This window comes from Paroedura picta, chromosome 15, assembly GCF_049243985.1.
Source record: "Paroedura picta isolate Pp20150507F chromosome 15, Ppicta_v3.0, whole genome shotgun sequence".
NCBI lineage: Eukaryota > Metazoa > Chordata > Lepidosauria > Squamata > Gekkonidae > Paroedura > Paroedura picta.
Window position 1 is genome coordinate 2,945,482 of NC_135383.1, and position 25,568 is coordinate 2,971,049.

The 25,568-nt window shown below is 49.7% G+C and overlaps 1 protein-coding gene across 6 annotated transcripts in view; it reads left to right on the forward strand.

The window, feature by feature from the left end:
- Window positions 1–25,568, forward strand: part of RERE (arginine-glutamic acid dipeptide repeats) — a 220,896-nt gene that overhangs the window by 98,033 nt on the left and 97,295 nt on the right. For all 6 annotated transcript variants that reach the window (XM_077312430.1, XM_077312429.1, XM_077312432.1 and 3 more), the window contains one exon: window positions 6,219–6,289. In XM_077312430.1, the coding sequence (XP_077168545.1) occupies window positions 6,219–6,289 (71 nt within the window). The remainder of the gene's footprint in view (window positions 1–6,218; window positions 6,290–25,568) is intronic.

Below are 25,568 nucleotides of genomic sequence, written 5' to 3' on the forward strand. Positions count from 1 at the left end.
AGCCAGGCTTGAATGAGTTTAAATTGATGAAATCTAAATTATACTGACAGTCCATTAAGCAACAGCAGCGGCGGCAGCAGCAGCACCCTTAAAAGAAAATGGATTCTCCATGAGGCCAGTTTATAATAAAATCATTTTGTGAAATAAGAACTGCAGCCCAGGTACCCAGAATTACCCCTGTGTGTTTCGAGCGCACGGCACAAATTGGTTGAGCTGTTTGGCTCAGGCAGCCATGCACGGTGCATTGTTTTTCTGACAAGGAGCCAGCCGTGTTAACTCGAAATCTGCTTGGCAGGTAACGACACTAAAGATCAGACTAGCAATTTGTTTGCTGTCAGCCATGTGGGTGGGGAAGGGGGGGAGGAAGGGGGGGACAGGAGAGGTTAACTTCATCCCTTCTTCCTTATCATTCGGTGGCTTCTCCCCTCCCCTCTGAAGATGCTCCATGCATCCCCCCCCTCCTGTGTGTTCTTTTCCTTTGTCTCCATCCTCGCCTTAAAGCACTCTGTTCCAGTTGAATTCAAAGACCTGTCAGGTAGCCTCATGCAGAGGCCAGAAGTTTTCATACTTGAGGAAGAAGGTATCGACTGGAAAGGGCCTCTGTTGTTAATGGCCAGGCTACGTTCCAGCATTACGCTGTCTCTGCGAGGCGGAACAGCTGAGCCAGGCCTTCAGAGGAAGGCTTTTCTCATCACGTCACCCTGTTTTGGCTTCTCGGGGCATCTGTATTGTCAACTGCCTTTCCGCGGGGGAACCTGCTTGTCAGCTCCACGGCTGGCATTATCGGCCTTCAGCCATGCAGTGCTCCCTTTCCTGTGGACCCAGCAAATATTTTCTGTAGAGAGTCAGCTTGGTGTAGTGTTTAAGAGCGGCAGCTTCTAACCTGGCAAATCAGGTTTGATTCCCCGTTCCTCTGCGTGCCGCCAGACGGGTGACCTTGGGCTAGTCGCAGTCCTGTTAGAGCTGTTCTCACAGAACAGTTCTGTCCGAGCTCTATCTTAGCCTCACCTCCCTCCCAGGGTGTCTGTTGTGAGGAGGGGAAGAGAAGGCCGCGTTGAGACCACTTTAGGTATAGTGAAGAGTGGTGTGTAAAAACCAACCTTTCTCCTCCTCCTTCTAGATCAGGGGTAGGCAAGCTTTGGCCCACCAGATGTCCATGGACTACAATTCCCACGAGCATTTGCTGGCAGGGGCTCATGGGAATTGTAATCCATGGACATCTGGAGGGCCACAGTTTGTCCCATCCCTTTTCTAGATCTTGCTGTTCCACTTAGCCTTCTGACCACTGTGTTGTGATGAGAAATAATCTCTATGTTTCCTGAACCTCGGGGGAGATGAAAGCCCGGTAGATCAAGGTGTCTAAGCCCTGATGTGGGCCACTTGGGGTTTTTTGGGGGGGGGACTGTCACTGCTCTTGAGCTGTGGTGAGATTTGTCTTAATCAGGGCCTTGTGGCAGCTACCCATTGGCTCTTGCGACGTTGTCAGTAGGTGAGGCTGGGGGCATCCTACTGGGCCAAGATGTCACCTCACTTTTGCATGGTTGGGTGTTTGGTGGGCACAGAGGCAGGCGGCAACCAAGGCGTGGGGCTGCCCAGTGCAGTGATGGCCCCTCCGCCGTCTCAGAAATGCGCGCTTAATAGAATTAAGGGCACATCGAAAGGGGGCATTGCAGGCGTGGAACATTTATGCAGCTGAGGCTGCCAGCGCTCTGCTTAGTTATCCTGCTCGACGCGGGGAGGAGGAGCGGCGTCTGGCCCCAGGGCTTGGATGTCACATCCTGCCCCAAGACTGTCGCTGGAGTTATAAGCCCTGGAGATCCGGCTTTGTAATGAAAATGTCGGCACAAAGCGGAGCTATAATTTTCCTCTCCCTTTATCTCGTAAATGAGTTTAAAAGCCCCAGCAGAACTGGGCCCTTGCTCCTTTCCTATTGTCAGCAGGAGAGGAGCTTGACGGATGGCGATCAAATTATGAATTCAAGCAGGCATCAGATTCTGGTCCTTCTCTGTGTTGACTCTCCCCCCCCCCACTCCTTTCTGAAATATGGAATCGGACTCAGATTCCCAAACGGCCCCATCCTTCCACTGTTGGACCTGTTGCATCCGCCGTCCGTCACCGAATGCTTAACAGCTCGCCTCCTGACGGCTGGGGCCCTACCTGATAAAATGGCCTGCTTTACAAATAATAGTTCTGTGTGTAGGAATTTGACACATGGGATTTTGCAGGCTTTGACTTGCTGACGTTGCTATGGCTACACTATAAACACCCAGCAGGAAATGACTTTTTGTTCAGAAACAAGGCAGCCGCCTTGATGTCTTAAGACGGATGGCCACTCTGATCATCGGGCCAGTTTGGGCGGTGGGAGGGCAGAGGAGAGGAGGATCCCGGGAAGGGGTGGACAGCGGTTTCAGAGGTTGCTCCTTGCATTGTATACAGATTTGTCCATCGAAGTTCGCAAATAAGTCTCCCGAACTCTGAAATATCCCAGTTTCCAGTGTAAGATAATGTGGTTCATCAACAGCCCGAAGGAAGAGTTTTCAAAAAGTCAACACAGCTTTCCAGTTCAATGTACAAAACCGTCCCAGTGTAGCTGCCCGGAGGCAATCCTTGCTCAGGGTAGACTGCTTTCTACCCTTCTTCTTTCTAGCACATCCTGAAGTCTTTTTCTGATTTATCTTGGGTGAAGCTGGGAGAGGCCTGTTCGGCCAAGATTTTCTGTGTTAAAACAAGGTACTCCATTTCTATGCATCCTTCTGGTCGTCTGCGTCTTGCCGTGGTCTCCTTTCTTATTTACCCACCGCACTGGGGGGAAATTCTAGCCTCCTGGTGACCCAGACTCCTAAGACAACAGCAGGAGGAGGAGGAAGGTGTGCCCAGGTGACAGAAGACAGCTGTATGAGGGTAAAATAAAGCGTGGATCTCTGACTAACAAATACATGAAAATAAGGGGGCGGGTTTTCATTGCCTGTTTTGGCCTTGGACCCCTGTCGCCCCACCTTTCTTGGGAAAAGGACTGCAAAGGGATGCCACTAGAATTATAGAGTTGGAAGGGGCCTAGAGGGTCATCTAGGGCAGCTTGTGGCTAGGATGCAAGCCATGCTGGGAGAAGGGGCTGAGTAATTGCAAGGACACATTGGGATCTTGAGGCCAAATGGAAAAGGTTCTCTTGTTGAGGATACTCCAGAAAGTACGTGGAAGGAAGATGAATTTTCAACCCCCCCCCCCACCGGTGCCATAAAGGAAAAGAGGGAGGCACCTTACATTTTCAATAGGCACTGCCCCCTTGCCCCCAGCTGGCTGCTCAGGGGTCTGTGGTATCCCTTGCTCTCCTGATGTGATCTGATGCCCCCCACCCATCCACCCCAACTCTTGGTCATGTATAGCCATGCTGACATGGGCTCATGGGAATTGTAGTCCATTGACATCTGGAGGGCCGCAGTTTGACTACCCCTGGCTTAAGCTCTGTCAAATCCCAACTTTGATAATACGCTCTGCTTATCTAAACCCATCCTGCAATGTCAGTTTATTTCTTGAGCGTTTCCCCTCCCATTGAATTATTTCTGCGGCCTCACACTGAAGGAGTTGCAGGGCTTATCCCTTGAGGTAGCGGGGGCCTCCCCCCCCTAACGCCGAGCGATCACAGAAATTATTTCCTCAGCACACAGCTTCAATTTCAGCTCCTGATGTATAATCTTTTGCGATGAAAGGCACATTTCCATGAACGTTGACAGACTTTGTGGCGAAGATAATGCCACCCTTAGAATTGTCGGCTGTAAAGGCGATACGGAGACGGCACAGTGGCTTGAAGGTGCTCTTCTCTGTGTCTCCCCCCCCCCTTTTTTTTTTCCTTTTTAACTTCTGCAACAATTAGGTATTAAAGCAACAAGAGGGGGGAGCACTCGCGATCCCCTTGGTGTGCGGATTATTCACAGATACACCTCTTGGCGGAACAGCGTGTTCATTTCCTGCGAGGGAGATGGATAGAAAAGGCTGCAGCCCGCGGAGGCATGGCTGAGAGGTGTCTCGGGAGCCATCGACAGCTCCCGGGCAGTCCGATAAACGGGATGGAAACAGAGCTAAAAAGAGCTGTATTTTGTGCCGTGGGGATGGAGCGATGGCCTCCGTCTCGCTCTCTTTCCTGCCCTGCTCGCATACGAGGACTGAGGGAAGAGGGGGGGCTTGCGATTTGTAGCCCGAGCTGAGGGCAGGATGGGGGGAAAACTGCCGTAGGCACGGGCACCAGAACGGGCGAGGTCTTGACCCAGTGGCAGAACGGAATGGGCAGGCGAGCCCAGCCCTGTGAGCTCTTCTGCCTAGGAGATGGGGAGCTGCCTGCCGTGATTTCTCTGCTCATCATCTTCACTGGCTTGAGTCAGAGCAGAGCCAGGATATACGGGGCGGTTGAAGTTGAAAGGTCTTGTGGGGAGGCCTGCCACAGTTGAGGCCTTGTGTACAAAACCATAACTACCGGCTGTCCTTTACACTAGGGCAGGGGGAGTCAACCTGTGGTCCTCCAGATGTCCATGGACTACAATTCCCATGAGCCCCTGCCAGCGTTTGCTGGCAGGGGCTCCTGGGAATTGTAGTCCATGGACATCTGGAGGACCACAGGTTGACTACCCCTGCACTACGGCGCTTAACCATGTGCTCCGGTGTGCATTGCTTGGGGTAGGCCTGCATCTGGGGAGGGGGAGAACCATTCTTGAACAATGCGTAGCGATGGGAGGAGTCCTGTCTGCTCCCCTGGAGGGGCTCCTATTCCCCGGAGGCAACGCAGCAGCGTCAAAGGCCAGGCACTTGAGTTGTAGGGTGGCAACGGTTTGTCAGTTTGTATGGATGTCGTTTATTTTCCTGGTCCCAAATTAAAGTGCCTTCTGGCTATCTAATACATTTTTTATAAGAAATCCTGCAGTGAGTACAAGGCAATACGCCTTTGCCTCGTTTTGTTTTCACAGCAACCCTGTGAGGCGAGAGATGCCAACCGCATGCTGGGTCTCACTGGCTTTTCGTTTAGACTCGAACCCTGAACGCCTCAGACTTGCCTGCTTCAGGTGCCATTTGCTCCTTGGGCACCCTGTTGAGAGGAGGATCTCAGTCTGTGGGATTTTTCTTCCCAAGAAGATGGCCCTTTCTTAGTAGCACTCTGCTGTGAGGTCTAATTTGTGCTTTCCAGAAGAGCTGTATGGGCCTCTTCCTTGTTTTTTATGGTTCTTTCTAAGGTTTGGCTTGTTTTTCTTGGCGGGTTGTGTGTGATTATTTGGTGTTTGGGGAGGGTCTGTGGCTCAGTGGTGGGGTCTCCATTGCAAGCAGAACATCCCGTGAAGGGCCTCTGTCTGAGACTGTGGAGAGCAGCTTCCAGTCGGAGTAGAGAATACTACCTTGAAGGGACTAAGAGTCGGAGCCAGAGTAAGGAAGCGTCCTGTGCTCATATGTTTTACGTTCTGCGTTTGTGGGGTTTTGCTGTCTTCTTTCTTATTGTTAGTTGCCTTGTGAATGAAACCCCGCCCACCTTTCCATTCATGAGGTGGGGTACGAATATTGATATGAATACCACGCTGGATTCTTGTTTGCAGAACACTTCTTAGTTCATGGCATGCTTTTGGGTTTTGTGGGGAGGCACAACAAACCACCGTGCACCCGCCTGCAACCCCCGGGCTCTCTTCCGGTCATACGAAACGTGGAGTGCCTGCTCTCTTGTGCTCTTCTTCTCTATTTGGCCGCAAGAGATTTTGACTGTTCCCTGTCTCTTCAGGGATGACTCACGGGTTGTGACCCTGTCCCTGTGTCACCTTGATTAAGAGAGAGCTCTGATCTGGCTTGCTGTCATGACACAACGCCCATGGGAATCGTCATGAGATTTTGTCCATTCCTCTTTTACCCAACGGTAATACACGGTTTCTCTTTGTGCCAGATTATACGTTACAGCACGCTTCCTTGTATTTATCATGGTTTATGGATTTTATCTGATGCACACCTTCTGCTGTGACTTTCCCCCCTCTGCTTTACTCGACAGAGGATCAGGAATTTTAGTATTACTTTGGAAGGGTCTTATATTGCATAGCTTGTATCGGTTTGTTTGATTTAAGGCTGGCATTCTGCTGTATCTAATAATAAATTCAATATCTGATACACGCCGTTGGTTGTTTTTTGCCAAGATGAAGAGACTGATTGCCATGAATTCAAAATGAAATCCCCCTTCCTTTTTTTGGCTTTCACAGATTGCGTGTACATCGAGAGTCGCCGACCAAACACCCCGTACTTCATCTGTAGCATTCAAGACTTCAAACTGGTAAGCACCAATGTCCCGTATTTCTTCTGACGTCCTTATGCCTGGGCCTCCTTGGACCCTTTGGTCACTTTTCAGAGAGCGCCATTGTTATTACTAGGGCCTCTCAGGCATAGCTGCTGTCCGTGGTCTTGGATCTTGTGACCCATTTGTTGTTACGGCTCTCTCAATGACCCCGTTGTCAGCTTTGATGCTGACAGCTTCAACATGGGTTAGTGCGTTGGTTTGACTTGGTCTATTTTGGACTGGAAAGCTTGTCAATCACAAGTTACTACAGGAAAATTGGATTGTCAGCTCTGGATTGTGGAATTTCTGGAGATTTTGAGGGAGGAGCTTGGGAAGGGTGCAGTTTGGAGAGGGGCCATAGAGGCCCCCTTTCAAAGCCACTATTTTAGTCTGGAGATCAGCTGTAATGCCAGGAGGTCTCTAGGGACCCCTTGGAAACTGGCAGCCCTATAAGACTTACACTGTGCTACTGTTATGCTTGGATGTAACTGTGTTGAGTCCTTGGATATTGTATGGGTGGGTGAGTGGGAGGGATTTGTGCTTGCGTGTTCAACTCTGGTGATGTTACTTGACCTGCAAGCCAGTCAGCAATCTATGGATCAGGATCTGGGCCCCTGAGGTCTGCAACCTTGCACCCATGAACACACAAACAATCTGGGAATGACTGCATGGCCCGAGCATGCCTGAGTTTTGAGCATAGGTCTTATCCAAAGGGGATGCCTGAAATGTGACCAACCAGCAAGTCTAGAGTTGGGACATGTTTGATACAGTATTCTTAGATATCTCTGAACATTTTGTCTTCCCCTCCTCTTCAGTGAGCCGTTAATCCTGCCTTCAAGGCCCCTTTGTCTGGGTGTTTCTGCAAGCATCCTTAGCTCGCCTTGCCATGCCCTCCTCCTCCCCTTCCCTCTGACTTTTCTTCTCTCTGTGCCATCTACAGAAGCGTTTCACTAGGTGTAGAGTTTGCCTCAACCCCTTTCTAGCTGTGGGACCCCGTTGCTTGCAGTGCGCTTAGCTGAATGTGACCCACTTGCCCCAGATGGTGGCCTTCCATGGACTTGATGAGCCACCTGCTTCCAGGGCCTTCCTGGTACTGCAAAGGCAGGGAGGTTGTAACATACGGCAGGCTCCCATCAGTTGCTGCTCAACCTAGTTGGCTCTTGTTGGGTCAGCGGAAAGGCTTGTGGCTTGTGAAGCGCTGACAGTTTTGCATCTTCAGTTGCAAGAGGTAGGGTGCGGACATCTCCGCAAGTCTTCCAAAGGGACTACCGAGGCCTTGTGCACTGAGCTGGACTGCTGGAGGGTGCTCTGAGGTTATTCACAGAAAGAACGTGGCCCCCTGCCGTTGCGGTGCCTGGTCTATTCCTCTCCATTTATGACTTTGTAGTGTACATCCCAAAGGGCCCCTTGCCTGTCGCTGGAGAGCCATCTCCTCTTAGCTAGACCTGCCTGCAAGAGCCGCAGCCAGAGCTGAAGGCAGCCTTATGTAAAAAGCATCCATTCTGCTTGCTTTGAGGTTGGGAAGAGATCATTTTTAACCTAAATAATGTACACATTTTGGGATGGCATGTTATTCATCCGTGTAAGTCTCCATCTGTTTCTACCAGAGCTACTCTTTTCCCCTCTCCTCCACCTCCTCCCCCTTGGTGAATTTTGTACGGCTTCAAGACAGGAGACGGTGCTTACCATCCTCAGTTACTCTGACAGCCTGTTTCAATATTTATGTGTCTGCTATTTTTACCCCCTGGAGATTGCAATTATGTACCGTTTCTCTCCTTACAGGTAATTTCTCACATCCTTCTTATTTTTGGAGTCGGTCCAGCTCCCCATTTTTTAAGTGTTGTTGTTGTTGTTGTTGTTAATGCCGTCACCGCCTTTGGGTTTTCTTCCTCCTCCTCTTCCTCCTTCTTTCTAGCAAATTTGGTATGACCGCGCTATGAACAGCACTCCGGTACTAAGGAAAAAGTGACAGCTTTTAAGCTGCCGAGCTCTAATAACGCTTGAAATCCCATTTATGCAATTTGGCACATTAGCAGGTGCTTTGGTGTTCAAGAGGAGCTGCTCCCACAACCCCCCCCCCCCAAAAAAAAACCCGTTGAATTATGGCACGATAGTTGCATTCCGGGCAGAAGTTCCCGCTGAGCCGCAGTAATTGCTTCGAGTCTTAGAAGCAGTAAAAGCCGAAGCTGCTGTTGTCGGTACTGGTCTGGTACAACACATTAAAGCTGTCTGCAAAACAGCGTGGGAAGTGGAGCACAATATGTTTTAGTGCCACAATGTATTTCTCTTTCTTTCTTTTTTTTTTTGCTTTTTGTTTATCAACCCAACCACCTCGTCGGCTTCCTTACATCTCTTGCTTTTAAGCTTCGCGAATCCTCAGTCCTAAAGGTTCACTAGATGACGCTGGCATCAGTCATCAGCTGCTCGGCAGAACCCACCTTACAAGGGCTGTCCAAGGAGGGGGGAAACACAGCTGCTCGGCAGAACCCTCCTTACAAGGGCTGTCGGAACGAGGTCAAGATCGGGCTCTTTGTGGCCTAATCCGGACCTCGCACTGGCCTGACTGTGGTTAGCGCATCTGGAACCTTCAAGGAGCCGGCTGTGTTTAGGACGCTGCAAGTCCTGCATCCGCAGCAGCCCTTTGAGATCCTGAAGTGGGGGTGGGGGTGGGGATCTGTGTCGAATCACTTACTGTTTAATAAACAAAAGCTGTTGCTCATTGTTGAAAGAAAAAGCCATCTATCTTGCTGCTGATGAAAATAGTATGCAAATTGGGGATTTCTTGTCAGCGAAACATACAAATGAGCTGGAGCCCTTCAGCCGGGGACATGCATCAAAATCTCCTGCCGCGCGGTTGCAAGGCAGCATTGTTCCTCTCTTCCGTGCCTGTCGACGGCTGCTGCCTCCTGGTTGGCTGGAAATCGTCAGGTGGGCCTTCCAGGGAGCTGGCACCATTCCCTCCCTGGTCCGTTCTCTTCTCGCATTTGCTGTCGCTGCTCTTCTTCCCTGTTTGGGGAATTCAGGAAGGATCGCACCCCCCTCCTCCGTCTTTCTATGCCACGTTCTGGCAAGAGAACGCGGTTTGCGCCTCGCTCTGTGTTCCAAAGCACATCGGTCGAGGAAGGAGGGGAGGATGATAGCAACAGTTTTGAAATGTCACCAGCCAGTTAAGTACATCGTCATCACATCACGGGCCTTTATAAATGGCAAAAGGGTTTTCTGCATAGACGAGAGCCCTTTTCATTAGAAGCAGGACTGTGAAGCTCCGGTGAAGTCCTTGCAGGGCATGAGAAATGAACAACTTGAGATTCTGCTGTCCGTTTTCTGCCCACGGATGCAGGGATGGCCTTAGAGTTAGTCCCTCACGCTTCTGCTGGAAGCATCTCAGGTCGGAGGGCGGTGTGGTCCTGTGCTTTTTTGAGCTGGCAGTATTGTACCCTTTGCCTGTTCAGGGTAAGGCAGCAGCTACTTAGTGGAGGATCCTCTTGCATCTGTCTGTTTTTTTGGCGTCAAATTGCAGCTGACTTCCGGTGACCACATAGGGTCTTCAGAGGGGTTTGCCATTGGCCACTCTGCGTACCCTTCCTCTGTAGATTCCCATGGCCGTCACCCATTGACAGGGCTGGTGTTAGCACTTGGGCATTGCCAGCTAGGCCCTGCTCAATGGTGGAATCCAGGCAGGCAGAACCTTGGGCCAGGGGGCCTGAAACGCCTTCATTCAGAAAGCTTTGCGCTTTCTCTCCTCCTCTTCTGCCTCAGGCTCTGCTCCCCTGCTGTTGCCCTCCAGCCTGTGCTGCTTTTTGCATAGCATTATCCGTCTGTGCCATATTTTCCACCCTGCTCATTAACCACTGGCCTGATTGTAAATTCCTGCTCATTATATTGGCTCCCCCTGCAAACTTTTGCCTCTGCGTCAATCACGTGTGCCTGGAATCGATCATCCCCATCTCTCCATTTAGACTCTTGCATAGCATCTGTCCCCCCCCCTCTGCCCCCTGCAGAGTTAAACGTAAAGATGATTTGCTTGCCCTCTCACTAGCTGTTCTCAGTGTGTCCGAAGTTGGCATGGGGGCCGGATTCCCTAGGCAGCCTTTAAATTCCTTGGCGATGCCATCGATCGTTTCCTGCAGGCCGCCGAAACCGTTTTAGTCTGATCCGAACCAGATCCTACTGGCCAAGCTCCCTCCGTGCACAGAGATCTAATAAATTCTTGCAGATCCTAATTCGGCGTAATGACAGGAAGCTTCTGGAGAAGGCAGAGATTGACTCCAGGGTCCCGGTCAGAAGAATTGACTTTCCTTGCCAGGCGTCGCCCCTATTTTTAAAAATCGCTTTGGCTTTTGCGTGAAAGCATTGCTTGCATGGCAACTGGGGCTGTTGCTTGGATCAAGGAAATCATAGTCCAGTAATTTCACAAGTTTGTCAGTTAATCAATTAAATTGGCATAAAGTGTGGCTTTCTCCCAAGGGCTTGTGTGCAGCAGTAGCTCTGCCGCCCACCCGGAAAGGTCTTGCTGGTTTGTTTTGCCTCTTCTTCAAGGGGGCTCCTCCAGAATGCAAGGATCGGGATGAGCGTCCACAGTTCCTTCTCAGTGTCCATCGCTTGGAGGATATGGGAGCTGAAGGAAAATGGCCGGAGAGAAAAAGGGGAGAGAGAGTGTGTTTTAGATGCTGTCAGGTCACTTCCGGATGAGGGTGACCCTATGAAATAATGTCCTTCAAAGTGTCCTGTCCACCAGCAGCCTTGCTCAATCTCACAAACGGAGGGCCGTGGATTCCTTGATGGAATCCATCCATCTCCTGTTGGGTCGTCCTTTTTTCTGGCTGCCTCCAGCTTCCCCAGGCATTACTGTTGTTTCCAGTGAGTTTCAGATCTTGGGATGGAGCACAGTTGGTCAGAAGGGCAGCCAGGCAGTGAGCATTAAGCCTAAGGACAGGTAAAATCAGAGTCCAGTAGCACCTTTAAGACCAACAAATATTTATTCAACCACAGGTGGATGCCTGAAATTTTAGCACAGCCTCAGGGAAGGAGATGGTTGGACTTCACCAGTCCGTGTGTGATGTGGGGAACAAGATCTGCAGAGCCTCCATGGAGGAGGTACCCGGTCTTTCTCAGGCTCACCGCTGGTGGGGAGGCTGCTGACAGTGGCGGGGTCTCTGCGGATGAGGCAGCGTGACCAAGGAGTTCTCAGAGAGGCATGAGGCCTCAGCAGAGGACTGGGTTGGCCTTCCACACGTGGCCTGCAGTTGGCCTGCAGTGGTGGAGGGGCCCTCCCACGGAGGGCCAGTCAGAGGGCTGGGGGAGAGCGTCGCAGGCCTCTGATTGGCCCTTGGTGGGAGGGCCTTTCAATCAAAGGGCGGACACATTGTTGGAAGTATGGTCAATGCTTTTGTGTAGTGTGATATCTTGTATCTGCGCACACGCACACGCATGCTCTTTCCTGAATGCAGAAGGCCCTGTGTTTGATCCAACTGTGAAATATCTCCCCTTTCTCCTTGTTAGCTGTTTGCCTTTCCAAGCCGCTTTTGCTATAAGGGAATATTAGGATACTTGCTTTAAGAGCTGCTTCCCGCGATGCCATCTGCTCCTTTTAACTTAATCCTGCAGCGAACTGAAGGCATATTCAATTTGCGGGCAACGGGAAACACGATTACAGTAACATGGAGTTGATATAAACATGGTGCTTCTAACTTCATTTCAGAGCCCAGAGCAGGGAGGGAGGAAAGCGGCTCGCGATGGAGGCAGGGCTTCATTGGGTTGTGGCACATTGCTTGGTGAAGGCAAACTAGGGGGTGGGGGGGGCCTGCGTGAGCTCATGTGTGCATGCACGCACACACACACACACACACACACACAAACACACACGCACTGCCAGCTTGCCAGCTGTACAACTCAACAGTGCCAGGTATTTCAGTTGTGGGTTCCTGGCGGGGCTGGAGTGCAGAATCCAGGATCCCAGCGTCGGCTGCCTTTCCCCATTATCTTAGTCCCTTCGCTTTGCACGCTTCTCAATGGAGTCGATAACCCAAATTCTGGTGGCTCCCCAGCTTCCTTTGAGTCTGGGTTATCTGAAGACACATAGCACACTGTGGTCTCCGGACATCGTGATTTGGGCTGGCAACGTTCTCTGGGCGCTTGAGCCTTTGTCGTAAGGGCTTCTCCAGAACCAGTTGCGTGCGGGACTCTAGTTCAGGGTGGGGAGGGGGAGTTCTTGTGCCTTTTGCTGGCGGTTGATGACAAATTAATCAGGTTGCCTGGATCTGCAGAGATCAGCAGAAGGCTTGCTTTCGCCGGTTGGCATTTTTACCATCTGCCAGCCCACCAGTCCACCTGCCCCCTCGCGCGAGAGGGAAGAGCAGCGACTGTGCTATGAGTCGAAGGGATGGTACAAAAACCCTGTCTGTGTCTTAGGATCCGTGCCAGGCCTAAGGTGGGCAGTGGCCTCAGCATCATTAGTGTGTGGCAAGCCTTATTCTCAGTGATTTACTTGATTTGCCAGGTGATGTGTTCCCAGTCAAGGCATGCCAGCTTAATTGCTCTCCTCGAGAATGTTTAATGAAGATCGTGGTTGTATTTTAAATCAGGGGTAGTCAACCTGTGGTCCTCCAGATGTCCATGGACTACAATTCCCACCAGCCCCTGCCAGCTCATGGGAATTGTAGCCCATGGACATCTGGAGGACCACAGGCTGACTACCCCTGCTTTAAATAAATAGATGAGCCGATGGAATGCATATCTGAACTTACTATTTGTTGTCTTTGGTTATTTTTTTTTTGTTATTTAAAAAGAAAATCAAGATAGCAAAAGGCAACATTAACAGTATACAGTTGTATAAAAGCATCAATGACGTAAAACTAGCAGAAATGCAAATAAACAAGTAAAGGCCCCAGTATTGCATGTACCTGTTTTTTAATTGTTAGAAGCTGCCCCATGAGACTGTCTCAGCTCAGGTATAAGGCTCCCCCCCCCCCCCCCCCGGCTTTCACAGCTCCGCTTGGTCTATGCAGGAGAATGCTGCTCTGTTTGACTAGAAGAATGTTCCTTTTGTCCCAGGACAAAATGTATATAAATCCACTCAGAAAGTGCCCAAAACATCATGACCCCCCCATGAGCAAATGCATCTTTTAAAAATATGTTAGTTGACTGATGACTGATTGATTCGTGTTGTCTTTAAATAAATCTGTGATAGCTAGTGAATTAAACATTTTTTGTTTTATTTTGCTTTGAAATGAAAGCAAAGGTTCTAAAAGTTTTCATTTTGCTCCTTGCTTCCTGTGCCAGAGCTGGCAGCAGAAGTCCGCTCCGTGCCCCAGAGCAACGGGCCAGCTGTGCCACAGAGACGTTCGGGACCAGGCTGTGCGTAAACAAAAGACAACCGAATGCACGATAATTGTGCCTCAGATTGGTCCATCGTGTTTTGCCTTACAGATGAAAGAGCACCTCTGCAAATAGATCTAAGGCCTCTTGTTTTTATGTATTTTGTAAGAAACCGGTTTTAAAGAGGAGCTGGGAGAATAACTTTTCCATAGAGAAGATAATAACCGCCAGCAGCGTGGCTCCGATAACATGGTTGCTTTCTGGTTCTGATTCAGTTTCTCCTTCCAGCTCGGAAGAAGGGCCTGTGATGCTTTGCATCTGCAGCGGGACTGGGGAACGCTCCTCGGGGCCTGAAAAATGGCGGGTTTGCCGCATAACTGGGAGCATTACGAGAGGCGCGCATTGCCCTTTGTTGCTTGTATGTTTACTTGATTGAAGCGTCTTGTCTGTGATGCTCCCCCCCCCCCTCCCCAGCCTGATTTGAATGGAGCACAGGGCTGGATGGCCCCAGGGTCTTGTAACAATTTATAGTCTGTGGATGGAAAAGCAGACGTGCATAAAAAGACAGTTGTGAAATGCCGCTGTGTATGATGACCTTGGCTGCAAGGGCCTGCGGGATCGGGGTTTCTTTTTTCTTCTTCCTTCGGTCTGATCCGGAGGGTTATAAAGGGGAAGGAAGAATTGCTCTCTCTCTCTCTCTCTCACCTGGAAGGGGAGCGGAATTCAAGGAAGAGCGACCTTACAAAGTTCCCTTTCAGAACCCAGGGAGAGGGGGGGAATTCTTTATTACCCCAGGATAATGCTTCTGAATCAAAATTTCCCTGGGGGGCAGTGAGGTTTAGTCCAGCCACAAACACCTATGTGTTTAACAGCCTAATTCTGCCCGCGTATGAATCGGCTCTGTGTTCCCCAAAGCTGACGTTTTAAATTAATACAGGGCTAATTTTCCTCTTGCCAGTTTGCAGGGCTCTGCCTGACCTTTCCCGGTTTGGGTGAAGGGGGTGGGGGGAGGTGGCTGATTAATATGGATGCTAATTATCCCTCCCTATGAACTTCCCTTTCCTTTGCAGCAGCCTTTTCCTTGTCCCCCCCCCTTCGACCCTGCCACCTCCCCCTGCCCCCCAAGAAACTCTGTTTTCCTTGGAGCAGATGTCTTGAATATGTTTGTTTGTTTTTGTTTGTTTCCAGAGTGCATGCAATTTTGAATATATATATATATATATAGTAGAAAATTCTTATAAAACGGCTTGCAAATGAGGATTGATCACTCACTCTTAATATGAGGAGCCAGGGATTCTTTCAGGCCAGGGGGGGTGGGAGGGAGGGAGGGAGGAGGAAGCAGCAGGATTTGGGTGGGCAGGATGTGAAGGGCAGGAGGCGGGATGACAAAGAATTGGCGGTGGCGGGTTTTAAGAATTGCCTGGCAGGGGCTTGGGCGGTGATTAAATCCGCTGATGCTGTCATTGAGCTGTAAGGCTGCAGATAACATTCTCTCCCCGGGCTGGAAACAGGAATCAATACAAACTCCTTGACAGGGGCTAAATTATTTAATAGAACCCTTTCTTTACAGTGTTTCATTATCTAGGATTTACCTCAGCTGGCGATTTGTCAGTGGGTGCCTGTGGGGAGGGAGGGGGGGAGAGAAAAGAGGGTAAGATTTGCCTGGTATTAAAATTATTCCATCTCGTGTTATGGATCCCTTTTGGATAATCTCCACCCCGGTGCAGATCTGTGATCGGCTGTCGCCAAGATGGCATTTAGCCTTTTCAGACTGTTATTAAAACAGAGGCAGGGGGAGCACAAAGAGACAACGTTCTTTATTCCTTTTTGTCTAATGCTGTGGCAGATTTAGAGATACCCTTCCCTTCCCATAAGGCATTTTCTCCTCTCTGCCGCCCCCCCCCACCCCTTCGGTTTGCTTTGTTGGCAAAACTGATGGATTTTGCACCTCCCCGTAGTTTGATGAGCAAGGAGAAGCGACATCCTCTCTCCCAGCTATGATATATCCCTGTGTGTGTGAAGACTCGCACAATCTGGGCCGCTGGCCTCACAGAGATTGGGAAGGTGGTGGTGGGGGGGGAGGGATGCATATCAATCAGTGGCTGCAGGCCAGGCCCCCACTCCATGCAAGGTGGCTAGTGGGAGGGCAAAGAGAGCAGCAGAATGCCACAGAGATGCAGGGCAGAGTGGCGCCACACCATAGAGATGCAGGGTAGAGTGGCTCCCCTTGCGTGCATCATGCAGGCTCGGGTTAAAAGTTTTTTTCCTTCCTTTTGTTCAGTTTGGGCCAGAACAGGATCTGGATCCATAAACATCCGGAAGAAGTTCCTGAAAGTCAAGAGTGGTTTCTCAGTGGAACAGGTTTCCTCGGGAGGTGGTCGGTTCTCCATCTTTGGAGATTTTTAAACAGGCTGGACAGCCATCTGACGGAGAGGCTGATTCTGTGAAGGCTCAAGGGGGTGGCAGGTGACAGTGGATGAGCGAGAGGGTTGTGAGTGTCCTGCATACTGCAGGGGTTGGACTAGATGACCCAGGAGGGCTCTTCTACTCTATGATTCTATGACCTCATATGAGTAAGAGGTATACAAGTTAACTCCACCCCTGCTGTTCATAGGACCCTGATATAATGATGTGAGTGGGCGATGGCACATTTCTTTCTGTTTGGGGTTGAGGAGAAAAAAAGCACCTTTATTTCAGGGTATTCACCTTGCTGAGGGGGCTAGCAAATAGCACAGCATAAGAACTTGAGAAAAGCAGGACTTCCCCCCAGCACACACTTGGGGTGTGTGCCTGTGCGTGTGTGTGTGTGTGTGTGTGTGTGTGTGTGCATGTGGATATTCTATTCATTTTTGAGGGCAAGTGCTAGTAGCTAGCACTTTTTGAGTAGCTAGTCCATTTTAATGCCTCTCGACAATAGGTCTTTAAACAGATTACACTCTGTTCTCTTAATGGTGGCTGCAGCTTTAATTTAATATATTTCCTGGCTCCAGTAGTTAGCTTGGTAGAGATGTCAGTTTGATGTGATGCCGGGCGACATGAAGTCATTTATTTTAAGGGCTCTCTTTAAGTCCGTTTCGAAGCATTATGCTGCCATATGACACGACGGACAGTGAGCTTCGGATACCCAGTGCATAGCTCTGGGTACAGGAAAGGTTTAGGAACTTGCAGAAGAGGGAGAGATTTGTGTCTCAATGTAGAGCGGGGGGTAGTCAAACTGCGGCCCTCCAGATGTCCGTGGACTACAATTCCCATGAGCCCCTGCCAGCTTTCGCTGGCAAGGGCTCATGGGAATTGTAGTCCATGGACATCTGGAGGGCCGCAGTTTGGCTACCCCTGATGTTAATGAATTTTGGTAGTGGGTCTCTCCCCTCTAGCTTAAATCCCACAGTGTGGAAAAGAGCCTGGCTGTTATGAGTGGGGCCCAATCCCCCTTTGAATGCCGCTTCGTTCAGTAATGGCTCCTTACCAGACCTTACATCTGCCAGCTTCCCTCCTCCTCGCCTTCTTCCGTTCTCACACTTTCCTGGAGCTGAGGAGTGAAAATAGCAAGGTAGGCTGGAGCTGCAGGCTGCTTTTAAGTTGCCCCCACAGTGCTGGTGTGAACTCTAGAGAGCATCCTCTTCAATTCCTCCTGGCTGGTTGATGAGGTGGATTCCCAGACCTAAAACAAAGGACCTGCCCAACTGTTTCCCAGTTCACGTGAGCCGCTTCTGAACATGTTCCGACCCTGTATCTCTGGCTCTTAAAGAGTGTATTTAATTCTTCCTAATCTCTAGTATATAGAACGAGGAAACCTACAGTTCTGAGAATTCTCATTTTCAATAACCTGGTGGAAGAGTTAGGAAAGCTTTAGCCAGATTGCTCGGATACCTACCCAAACTGTACATTTGAGGAAGGGGTAGGGTTACCTTTGACATTGCAGCTTGGGGATGGGCAAGAGCGTTCCTAGAGGCGGGAGGAGTGCTGCAACGTGCTGACAGCACCTGGAAGTGATGTCAACGTGTCGGAGACACTGGTGTGTGTGTGTGTGTGTGTGTGAGAGAGAGAGAGAGAGACGTTCTGGCTTTTGGGCAAAACTCTATGGTAGCCTTTGCTTCAGATCATAGAGTTTTGCCCAAAAACCAGAGTGTGCCTCGTTCCCCCCCCCCCCCCCCCCGATCCCTATGTGCCAATGTCACATCCGGTTGACATCAGTATGCTGTGACATTCTTCCCCGTTCAGGTGAGTTGGGGGGAGTCCAGGATGGCAAGGTGCGTCTGGAAAGTGGGGGGCCCCTGCTCAGATCAGTAGACAGGGCAACCCCAGGAAAGGGGAAGACGGGAGTGAACAGCAAGACAAGGCAGTGATGAAGAAGCACCTCCAGCTTTGTGCCTTTCCAGGCATTGGAGAAACTCTCAGCCAAAGCTCCTGCTTCCAAAGGCCCCTCCCAAATCGAGGAGGCTCATTAAATATGGTTGTGGGCCATGGAGCAGAATGGCGCGAACGGCCGCTTCGGATGCCAAAGCTCCCAACCCTAAATTTCTTAACTAACATTTGAAAATTGAGGAGACTTTGAAGGAGGACGGGCACGATGTTACTGCGCCAATTGGAGCTACGGAACTAGTATGAATTTATCTGTATCCATTGGCAAGACCTAATTGCTTTTGTTCTTAATTAAGCAAACCTCTTCCCAGTCAAGCCGCAGCACCTTGGCCCTTTCGCCTGCCTATTTGTCCCCACAGTCTCATTTCCTGGTGTTCTCCCAATGTAAACACAGCCATTTCCTACACCTGGCGTTCAGATAATTGGCTGCTAAACACAACAGAAGCGGCCTTTCTGGGAAGCAAGGAAACACAGCGAGGAGAAAAGCAGGCGCTAGCTTCCTTGTGCATCTCATAAAAATTAAACATTTTATAAAAAGGTTATCGGGAGTAATTGGGAGTTAAAAGAACTTGGCTAAATTCATTTTAAGTGTTGAATAGCAAGAGCCATCTGTCTTATTTAATATTGCTTCTGACCTTTAGGATTATTGAAGTAGGAATTTTCTCTCTAGTCATCAGGGGGTACTTTGGACCACTGTTATATATATATACATTTTTTCCCCTTTCCTTTCCTTTTTTGATGCAGAGATAAGTCTCCAAAGACGTGTCATTATAATTCATAAGTCACTAAAGAGAATTCATTAGAGAAATTTGTTTTCCCACTTTGAAAGTGGGTTTTCTTTCCAGGGGAGGTGGAACGTCACAGTGATCACTAAATTGGAACGTGGCCATTGGCCAGTGTCTTGATGTTCTGATCTTGAGCCCGTGCAGATGCCCATGGACTACAATTCCCATGAGCCCCTGCCAGCGTTTGCTGGCAGGGGCTCATGGGACTTGTAGTCCATGAACATCTGGAGGACCACACTTTGACTGCCCCTGGCTTAGCGTTTGGCGGAACATCTCCTTGGCTGCCTGCTCGTTTGAGTTTCCAGTCCCAGCAGCTCCTATTAAAGATGTTTTGCAGCCTGTGCTGGAAATGACTTTTGTCAGTGTGAAGCTCAGAAGACACTGAACTATGCAGAGCAGCGTTCTGATTCTCTGGGAGGCAGCTTGGCTTTAAATATAACTGCAGAAGTGGGAAATGTTGAGGAGATCAGTGCAGTAGTTTCCTTAAAAAAACTGAACAGCACAGATCGTGAACACAGTGGCATAAAATCAGCCGTGCTTCTTTGGGGAACCTAAAGCTGGATCCTTAACCTTTTTGAGCATGGTGGCTTGACTCCATTGATTATGCCTTAGAGTAGGGGCCGTCAGCCTGTGGTTGTCCAGATGTTATCCTGAGACCCCCTGAATTAAGGCGCTAAAACGTACCTGCTTCAGCACCGCCCAGCAGAAAGACATTAATTGGTGCTTGGTCTCCGACAGTACTTTTGATTGGCGACCTCAGGCTGTTGAACTCGTAATTTGTGGATTAGTAGGAATGTTCTGACCATTTGCCAGGGGATTCACAGAGTGGGAACAGCGCCTGTGCGCATGGAACGTGGTTTCTTTTTAAGTGTGGCAGTTAAGTAAGTTTGGTTCCTTTTGATGCCTTTCAGCCTTGAGGCCTGGTGGAAAAAAGACATAAAGTAGGTCTGTAATCTGTAACACTGTCCATTGCTCACGATGGCTCCCTTAGGGAAGCGCTCCCGTTCTGCCGTTTTTTAATAACCTTTCCTTTAAAGGACTTGGATTCCCCCGAATTGGCCGCCAAGCCTTCCAGTGTCGTACAGCCAGTGCCGCTTTACATATTTGTATCACGGAAGCAGTAGGGTGACATTTCTGTTCCTTCCACTGTGTACGTGATCAAAGGGTGCCATTAAGGCCCAGCCGGACCGTAACTGGGTGCAGCGCATTCCGTCATGGCAATTGGCTATCCGGAAAGTCTTTTGAAAACGGTGTGACAATTTCAGGTTGCTGTCTCTGTATACTTTAGCTCAAAACATCTCTCCCCCCCCCACCCCCTTGCCTTCGAAGCTAAGCTTTTTTGAGTTTCAAAACAGCCTGGCCCTGTGAGCGAAAAGATTTCACACTCTGAAGTGCAAAATTCCATACACATGCGGTAAAATATCATCATAAATCTTTCATCTGGAAACTGCAGCTGTCGGTGCTTTTGCAGAGAGAGAGAGAGAGAGTGAGAGTGTTCAGCTGTGTAATTCTGGCTACTGCATAATCTTCACCTCTGATTAGGCAGGGTGGAATTCTTGGGTTTATTTGCTTCCCATGCATGCCTTCTTTGGCCTGGCGGTGAAAGGAAAGAGAGGGCCCAAAATGCTGAAAGATAGGCATGAGCTGCCGCCCAGGGTAATGCAGAGAGTAAGATTTCAGCCACTAAACTTGGGCTCCCAGCTGGTTCCTCTAACAGTGCCTCCCTCGCCTTGTGGTTTATTTTTCATTTTCAATTTTTTATGCTTCCTTTCCCCGAGGGCTCAGGGCACCTCACAACAAACTATATAATAAAACAATGCTTAAAGCTCTGAAGACATTTAAAACCACCAGGTTTACATTTAAAAACAGTCCAAGCCCATCCTACGAGGAAGGAGGGAGGGAGCAGTGGGGTGCTTGCTGTTGAGCTCTTGCGTGGGTGTGCAGATGTTGCCCCTTGTGGTAATGGCTGGCCACCTGTGATACGGAGCGTGTGTTCAAAACCCAGTCGTGGCATGGCCCTTCAGTGTGCAAAGGATAAAGAAGGCAGCTCCTTGTTGCCTTTGAAAATATGCCAGTAAGTCCTTTCAGGAATTTGGGGGGTCGAAAGGTTCTCGGTGATTGAAATGCCGATGCCTCCCCCTGTCCCCCTTCCCTTCATGCCATCTATTTCGGATGCACTTCCTTTGAATGCCCACCGTTTCCTGCCCTTGGCATGACTTTCTTCTCCTTTTGCAATGCTGGGTTTTCAATCCGCCTCTCGAAATGCGGATCCAATTTCCCACATTAGTTTCGGTTCTGTTCGGATCCCGCCTGCGGCTCAACTGGCCGGGACGGCAAAATGAAACCGTGCAGTCAATCCCGTGAGCTCCCTGGTCACCTTGTGTCACAGCCTCACCTGAAAGAAAGTCGTTTTTAAAGCTGCAGGTGCCAGATTTGAGCCTCCCTCCCCTCCCTCCCTCCTCGGCCTGCATTGGACAGTTTGATGCTTCCGTCTCGTCAATCCGGTCAGCCCTCCTTTGTTTTAAAGGGCACCTCCCTCGGTGAGCGGCCTGTGGGATCTCTGGCCACCTTGATATTTGAAAGGTGCGAAATCTATTAGAGCTGCCTCTGATGGCTTCAAAGCCCCTGCCCCACCGCGCTCCGCCTGTCTTAATGTGAGCTGTAGACGCTGCAGTGGGTGGGTGGCGTTCGGCAATTATATGCAAACCGAGTGCCAAAAATGACATTTAGTGGCAAATGTCAGGAGTCCCTCCGAAAGGCCTCTTCGCTTCAGCCTCACCTTCCTCTAGGCTTAAAGCGGCGGAAGTCTTAATGGAATTTAATTACCGGGGCACATATTCGATGCTTAATTAAATGTGCCTGCAACACCGGGAGTTGTTGTAGGGAAACGTTTTGGTTATTGTGCTTGACACTGAGAGTGTGTGATTCACAGGGCAGGCACCCCTTGCCTGGTTCGGCGGCAGAAATGTCAAATCCGGCCGCGTGGCGAAGGTTGGCTGCTGCTCCTGGCACCCAGAGCTTGCTGCCAAATGGGGGGGGGGTGGGGAGCCTAAATCTCTAATCAGAGGGCAGGGGTGGTGGAGAAGCTGGGGTGCCAAGTGACCCTTTGAATCGCTTGAAGAGGCATCGCACCTGGTATATGGTTTTCCCGGCAGCTTCAGTGAAAGGCTGGGCGTTCTCTGGGCCAGGGACCACTCGGCAAGCTTCCCTGAGTGGAGACTGAGCGAGGAAGCCTTGGTGGGGCGGGGCCATGGCTCAGTGGCTGAGCCTCCGCTTTGTATTAAGAAGGTCCCAAGTTCAATCCCCGGCATCTCCAGTCCAAAGGGCCAGGCCATGGGTCAAGTCAATGGCCTGTGACTCGAGAGCCACTGCCAGTCTGACTTTCATGAGACTGAGGGTCTCCGAGTCAGCTTAAGGCAGTGTGGGGGTTACTGCGATGGATGGGAGCCGCCAGGCCCCCGAGCAGAGTTCAGGTCTGTAAAATGACATTGGTTCCCCTGAAAGCAGCCGATCCTGTTGGGCTGGATGGCCCGCCATCGGGATGTCTCAGTGGGCATTGTTTCTGTGCGCACAGCACATGTGCTGTGTTTATACAAGCGTGCCTTTCCGGAGTGCACATGCCTGAAACTCCAGGCAGCTGGGAAATTGTTTCTTGGAGTTGCTCATATTATTGTGCATGAAAGGAGAGAATCTGACATTCATTTCTGTAGCTGGAAGGTTTTAAAAGCAATGAAAGGGCATGCAGCCTATCTGAAAATAACAGTTTGTTCCTTTCTCAGGTGGATGGCTGTACCTGTGTGTTCTGAACATCTGGTGAAATTCCCCCTCCCCCCCCCCGATATTTAGCTGGTACCATTCTCCATGTAGTTTAAACCCAATACTGTGGCTTCTAACTTCTACTGCCAACTTCTTCTGCTTTCCACCAAGTGACAAGTTTTAAATTATTTCTGGAGAGCCACTGGGCTGGACCAGGAGCCTCCTACATACGCTCAAAGCATGCGCTCCCCCACTGAGCTATAGCCAAGACATTGGTCAGTCTGTGTGCAAGCGCCTTTCCTTTATGTGCGGATGGCAAGAGAGCAGAAGCAGATGTTTTTGAGCAAGTGCATGCTAACGGCTGTTGTGAGCACAGCCATGCTCAGAACTTTAACAAGCGCACGGCGCAAGAAATCCAAGAGCACCTTGAGATTTTTTGAAAAGTAAAAAATCAACAAAGTGGATAAAAATGCCTCTTTAAAGGCTGTTCTTAAAAAAAACAAACATCCCAAGCATATTCTAAACTATAAATTGGGAGGTCTGCCTGTTTTGTTTGTCAGAGGGCCACTTTTTCTGGGTGAGCACGCAGTTACGAGTTCAAATTTATCTCTGCAAACATGGCCAGAATCTGGCGGGCGGGTGTGTCATCAAACAGCGTCTTTGGTAGTCTTAACAAGAACCCATGGTCAGTCCGAGAGAATTTGAGGCTTTCCAGCTGTCTCCTTCGTCAGCTTGCAAGATGTCAGTCGTTCGAAACTTGAGAATAATTCTGAGAGTAGATCCGAGTCTGGATTCCAGTTCAACTGTGTCATGTGCATAGAAAGCAGCGCATTCCAAATGCGCAGGCGTCGTGTGTGTTCGCTGAGCAAAATAGTAGAACCGGGGAAAGTGGCAGAAATGCAAGGGGAACATTTGCCTTGGGTTGGTGAGAATTAATGTCCAAAGATGTCCATGGATCCCATCCCCAAAACGGAGAGAGGAGTCAGGAATGTCCCGTCCCCCCCGCACACACACGTAATAAACTACTGCAAATGCCCAAAGCATTTCTTTGAGCATCGCAGGACTAGGGAACGGCATACCTTGTTTTGTTAATAAAGGATTCTTTCCCTCTAAGTAGATCACAGAAACGGGACTTTGTCCTGCCAGCAACAATATTGGATGCCCCGAGCAGCTTATTCCCTCGCTCGGCTCACAGTCCGCTGAATACACTGATCGATTATCCGCGGCTTAACCAAGCCTTCTCATTTCCTGCCTTCCATTACGGCGCTCAATCAAGCCGGCCGGTTCTTTGAGGCCAGGCTTGTGCGCCGAGATAAGGCATCGAGGCCTGTTTCTGTTAGAAAAGCCCTTGTAGATGGACCAGTCATTAGATAACGCTAACAGGTTTAAAGGTTGCCGTCTTTGTGTTGGTTCAGGTTAAGAGGACAGGAGCCAAACGGCAGTGGAGGGGCTGCCGCCTCTCCGTTGTGCCTTTGGAGGGGCTAGGCATTGACAAAGAGTGCGCAGCCAGGTTAACACAATCACATGGGCTTGTTTTTTGCCCCACTGATCACTAGTGACTGCCTGGGGCAGGAAGACAGATTTGCTGCTGTCTAATCCCGGGCTTGACAAATCCCAGGTGCCAGGGAGCCATGGCACTTAGAAATTTCATTGTGGCAACTAGTATTTTTGGCAGCCATTTATCGCGAGTGCCTCAGTAGATGTGCAAAGGGAGAGAGGTTAGCTTTTACCGGCATGGTGTGGCGATTAGAGTGTCAGTCTAGGATCCTGGAGACCCAGGTTCGAATTTGCACTCATGCCATTGAAGATTGCTGGGTGATATTGAGCCCAAAGCTGTACCTTCTCTGCCCAACCTGGCCCCCAGCAGCCACGCAAGAACTCAGGAGTCCGTGCAGAAGATGCTGGTTCTTGGTCTTCTACTCCAGCTTCTCCTTTGCTCTGGCCATGGCAAAACGTGCGTTTCCATACAGAAAATTTCCCAAACTGAATTCTGGCATCTCGGGTAGGAACGCTGGATAGAGGGCTTCAAGATGTAGTTAAGGAAGACAGACACAGAGGTCGATGGGCCAAGGTTTGCCATGGAATAAAGGAAGGCAGCTTCACCCTTGTAAAAAAATGCCTTTCATTCTGCTTGTTCAAATACAAATAACAACAAAACCAGAAACAACATACACAAGAAATGACACAAGCATCACATCAGAACCTAACATTCAACTTCCCGCCTGACTCTCCCTCCTGGACAAATGAACCCACTTCCTGTGCCAAAAAACTAATTAGAATTATCTGCTGCTTCACTTTTTTAATGTTTTATAAAATTTCGCAGAGTCCGGAAAGATTTTCTTCATGTCGCTCCAGAAAGGCAACCACCGTTCTCCACATTTTTGTCCTTTAATGGCGCTGTTGGTTTGACTAAATCTGCACACTTTTTCACAAAATAATTGCAAAATTTTAGGAAGAGCCCATTTTTATTGGAGGAAAGGGGAGAGGCACCTGCATGTGCACATGAAAAAAGAGGTCCCACTTTTGCCATTGTGTTTTGGTCTCTCCACCCCCTCTTTTATTTCTCACCCCACCTTCTACAACCAAAACCTTTTTTTGCTACTGTTGCCCCAAATACATATTTGGCCAGTTGCTGTGTTGCAACTTATTCATTTTAAGAACTTAAGACTTCAAAAAATGTTTGCACCTTAAGTCTCATCCAAATGGGTTACATGATAAGGCTTGAAGAGCAGGGCAGGTGCCAGTCAGCAATTGGCGTCAACCGTCCTGGCCCCTGCGTTACAGTCAGCTTGTTTACCTTACGGTTTGGGGTTAAAGCTAAAGGTCATCACTGAGATAAAGACAGATTTGAATTCAGGTCAATAACTCCAACGGCTGAGCCAAGACATTTCCCTCTACTTAAGGCCTGTACAACCAGCATCTGGATTTTGCATACGGGAGGGAGAGTGTGAGAGCAAGAGAGGCTGTAATGGGGGAGTGTGTACACAGAGACGGCCTTTTAGTGTCCCCTAACCGCATGATTCGCTGTTTAGCAATTTTAGCTCAATGAGGGCTTT